At 33.6% G+C, this 5,000-nt stretch overlaps 1 protein-coding gene across 1 annotated transcript in view; it reads right to left on the bottom strand.

The window, feature by feature from the left end:
• The window catches only part of LOC136851590 (polyamine-transporting ATPase 13A2-like), a 227,693-nt gene that overhangs the window by 21,094 nt on the left and 201,599 nt on the right, over positions 1 to 5,000 (bottom strand). Inside the window, exon 28 of the mRNA XM_067125881.1 lies at positions 790 to 971. Coding sequence (XP_066981982.1) covers positions 790 to 971 — 182 coding nt within the window. The remainder of the gene's footprint in view (positions 1 to 789; positions 972 to 5,000) is intronic.

Here is a 5,000-nt window from a genome sequence, read left to right as displayed (position 1 = left end):
TTATATATATTTATGATATATCAGTGTGACAGTCTGCAACAAATGATTTTTACTACATAACACCTACCATCCTTAAATGTTCAACGTAATCTTTATTCAGGTTTTTCCATACAACTTATTTGATTTCCACAGGATAAGGTAAAAAGTTAATGAGTTTGTGCTCAAAAAGATAATGACCGTGAAGTCAAGTTGTATGATTTTTATGATGTCTACATGAAGACACCATTCATCATTATGAAAGCCAATGTATTTGGGTGCTTCTTGTGTGGAAACTTCTGGTTGATGGGTATAAGTTTACTCATATGGTATTTCTTGAGAGAAATCAAACACAAGTTATGCATCTTGACCTAACCACTTTCTGCCAATGGCAAAATGGCATTAAGTTTAGGAACTTCAATGTCTTATCTATTTGTGCTCCACATATATATATATACTTGTACAGTATTATAAACACTATAATCTGACAGCTACTTGAGACAGAGCTAAACAATTTAACTTGTGCATATGAATTAATAAAATGTTTTGGTGTGATAAGGGGCATACATTCTAGATCTTTGAGTTCTAATCCTCTTGTTGTCAAAGACGTGATTTCAGGAGAAAAAGATTAAGTGCCGTCATTGATACTAATTCAACATGTGCAACTATACTATCATCTTAAATTCCTAGCATTACAGTTATATGAAGTGTGACTACAATTTTAATATACGAATAATAAAATTATGCCATTTCAAGATTTTCAATAACCAGTCACCTTTAAATAAACTTGAAAGCAATAACTTCAGTACTTACCTCAACAGACAAGGATAAAACAAAGTGTGTGCATACAATGAGCAGTAAAGTTACTCTAAATGCTATAAGGAGGTCATCGGGATCACTCTTAATTTGCATGAAGTTCATCAGCCATGGCCAGGGGCACATAAGCATCAGCAAACTGGTCACAGTGAGTGAAAGTAATGATATTGTCAACCAAACTGCAAAAAATAGACCAAAGCTTATCAGATTCTATTCTGAAGTATAAGGAATGTCAGCAATATGTTCCACATTTATTTTTAAAGTTTAGCAATTTCATGAAAGGAACTACAGTATTACATATGTTACGGACCAAATATTTTTCATTTCAATAACATCAGCAAAGGAAATTACTATCTTATTGTAAACCACTGTTTTGTGCCTGATTAATTCATCTTGCCACAAACAAAAATCGAATAATTAGTAACTAATACAAAGTCAAGGTACATTTCTAATCTATCTTTCCTTTAAATTTATTAGTAGCTATTTACCCATTATTTAAGTGATTATTTTCATAATTCTGATCCAGTTTCACTGTATGTAAAGCTTAACTTACTTTTAGGCCTTTTTTTGTGTTGCTACTGAAGCTTCAGAAGTTTTATATGGTTAAATGAGATAAGTCTTCACAAACCTACATTTTTATAAAATTTTATTTCACTTGCAAATTTTTTTATGGAACATACCTCCAAATAATTTGTGGAAAATTCGCCTATTCGCAGATTTTTTGTATTTTATTATTATTATTATTCATTAAATGAAACTTATTCATATTGAACAAGCCCACAGGGGCCACTGACTTGAAATCTAAGCTTCCAAAGAATATGGTATTCAGTAGGAAGAAGTAAGAGGAAGTAAAGGGAAATACAGAGAGAAAAGATACAGTACACCTCAATAAATATGAAAAAATAAATCAATAAATAGAGCATATCTAAAATATTCGCTAATTATTTTCAATTTATTTTTGTGACTAAATACTATACTTGTTTATGATAAAAAAATTATTTACTAATTTTCAAATGTTAATATTAATGTAAACACAGCAAAATATCAATAAAAATTTTTTTTACTTAAAATTAGCCAAATGATGTACCAAAGTCACCCCTATCTACATGAAAAGAAAACAGTAAGGCTTGAATGAAAGAAAATGTGGGCCTGGAAGTGGATGAAGAAGACGTTGACAACCTAGTCGAGAAGCACAACGATAAAACTGACAATGAAGGAATTAAAGGAGCTACATTAGCAGCAGCGTATGGAGGCTTTGCAGGTTTTGAAGAAGGAGGAGGAGGAGCCAGTGTCGGAGGAGGTTGCTACAAGTGAAATTAAGGAATAGTTGGGAATATGGGAGAAAATTGTAATGTTTATCGAAAAGAAACACCCTAAAAAATTTGCAACAGGTCGTGCGTCAGAGCTGTTTGATGACACTTGCCTAGCTCATTTTCAAAAAATTTCTAAAGACAGGAAGAAATAAACCTCCTTGGACAGGTTTTTAGTGAAATGCCCTCATGCAAAAGTGAGGAAAGTGTGGCAAAAAAGGCAAAAGTAAGTGAAGAAGATTAAAAATAAAAAAGTAGCAATTAAGTTTTGCGATAAAGTGTAGCACATGTAGTAAGTAAATTAAATTTAGCAATGCAGTACTAAGTATGTAGCGAGTAAGTTAAGTTAGCGATAGAGAACAACGTGAAAAAATTCAGTGAAGAAGATTAAAAATGTAAAAAATAAAAAAGTAGCAACTAAGTTTATCAATGAAGTGTAGTGTACAGTACACAGTGTGCAGCATTAAGTGTGTAGCGAGTAAGTAAAGTTAGCAATAGAGCATGACATAAAAACACCAACTCTGCCAATCTACTGCCTCCCACCACCAACCCCTCCATAACCACATAGACACTCACTAGCCCACTTGTATAGCCTCTCCACCTCTGTCAGAATGTTCGAGTGATCTTCAAGGTGAAGTACATTTAATAAAAGTAGTTTATTTCTTTACATTCACTTTTTTGAGAGCATAGTCGCTTGTTTCTGTCCTCAAGGAGTTGCCTTCCATGGTCTACCAGAGCTCCATGGTGACCAAACTAAATCAAAGAATTCTCTTCTAGTTGGTCTTTTTGGCAGGCACTGTGTCGTGATGATTAACATTATAACACGTGATGGAGTATGTAATAGCCTCAAAGATAAGAGGGAACTTTCCCTCATCTTCAGCGAAGCTGAATCCAGCATTTCCAACGTCAAAAGAACTGCACGAAAGAGAAGTGACTATCGCGCATGCGCATCTGCCCTTTTGTTTACAACCAGGCCATTAAAGACCAAGGAGCCATTAACTCTCTTGGGTCCACAGCGAGCGGTTCACGTCATTACCAGTGCTCTGAGAAAATTTGACTTTTTCTCTATTTTCATTATCAAGGATCATGGAAACATAAAAAATAACAGGATAAGTGCTTAATATTAAGTTCTACCAAAAGTTTTAATTTTAAAATTTTGGAATTGATAATTTCGTTGTAAAAGCCAGAACCCGGCTCGTTGATTGCTACCTAGTTTCGTAAAGCGAAAATTGTTTTAAATTCTAACTAAATGTTGTAACAAAAAAATGTTCCACAATTTATCATTAATATAGGAAATCCTTTCAGATTATATGATGTCTACAATAATCTAGGCAGTAAGTGAGAATAATTTATTCTAGATTAATAGTGGATGTTGTCTGTAGCGTATGTCCTAGGATTATGTATCCTTAAGTGGCCTAGCTTAGACCAAGGACCCTAGGATCAGATAATAACAATATCTGGGCAAAATAAATTGATACCTAACAATAAGGCTATTTATCATTATAAATTTGTTCCTTTTATATATGCCTGTGCACTTAAGCATGAGCTAAATGATCCAGGACTAGCCTAGGCATTACCTTATATCAAGTTAAGTGATCAATTTTTAAGAAACATCCCATTTTTGGACTAAATTGTTAGCCTAGACCATCTAACCTAGGACTAGATGAAACAGTAATCTGTGCTGGATGAGATGATAGCCTAGCCTTAAGGCTACATACTAAGGTAGGTTAATTGTGTTTAATGTAACCCATACCCTTAAGTGTGAATTAAATAATCCAGATTAGGCAGTAGCCTAGATTATAGTAAGTTATAGCCAGGCTTTAAGGTTACACATTATTAGGTTACTGTTTTATATAGTAGACTAAATAGCCCAGGACTGGATATAAAAAACAACCTGGGTTAGACAAAAAATAGTAGACTAACTATAAGGTTACATATTAGTAAGTTTTCTGTTTTTATATAGCCTAGTCTATACATTTAAGAGTGATCTATAATAATCTGGATTAGGCAATACCTACACTAGGTTAAGAAAATAAATAAGCCTAGGATTATATATATATATATATATACAGTATCCTAGGCTCAATAAAAATAACCTAGTTTTTTTCTGATGTTAACATTTCTGTAGGCTACATACTAGTGGTCTTATGTTTAGCCTATATCCTTAAGGTGATACTAAACCTGTGACCAGGCAGTAGCCACAACAGATTAAGTAGGAACCCCTTTATAAAGAATATCCTACTATTAGCCTAAAACAGTGATGGCTGAATATTCTTTATAGTTTATATCCTTAAGTTTTAAATAAACCTAGAATAGGTTAAGCAAGAACCTTCTAAGAAATCCTCTATTCTTAGCTTAACATAGATTATACTAGAAGCATTAACCTAAGCTATATAAAACAGTAGCTTGAGTTAGTTAAACAAATTAGTTCATGGTAGTCAGTCTGAATGGCATGACAATTGGAGATAAAAATTTCCTTGGCCATTTGCAAAGGACTAACAGTGTATAAATGATACAGCCATATACAGGTGTAATGCCTAAACCTTAGAGGGTTTAAGTTAACATAGACATTTAATTAAACGTATTACAACTGCACACTTGTAACCACGTTAACCTGTAATATGAAAAATGTATGAGGAACGACAGAAGTGTCCCTCACTTAAAAACAATTAATACTAACTAGCTTCTAATAACTTCTTTATATCACTACAGGCCACCATTAGGCAGGATCCTCTGTTCAAGTGTTCTGTAGCAAATTGCTCAGTTCACTTTTTGCCAGTGGGTACAGCCCATACCACCTGCCATGAGCATAGTCCTTGTAAAAAAACATGGAAAATTTGCTTGGTCGACAGATGTGGGCAAGACTTGTAGTATACTCCTGGGAGGAGGTTTTAAGGA

This window comes from Macrobrachium rosenbergii, chromosome 3 (genome assembly GCF_040412425.1).
Source record: "Macrobrachium rosenbergii isolate ZJJX-2024 chromosome 3, ASM4041242v1, whole genome shotgun sequence".
In the NCBI taxonomy this organism is placed as follows: domain Eukaryota; kingdom Metazoa; phylum Arthropoda; class Malacostraca; order Decapoda; family Palaemonidae; genus Macrobrachium; species Macrobrachium rosenbergii.
Note: the sequence above shows the minus strand (reverse complement) of the source record. Positions and strands in the feature narration are given on the sequence as shown.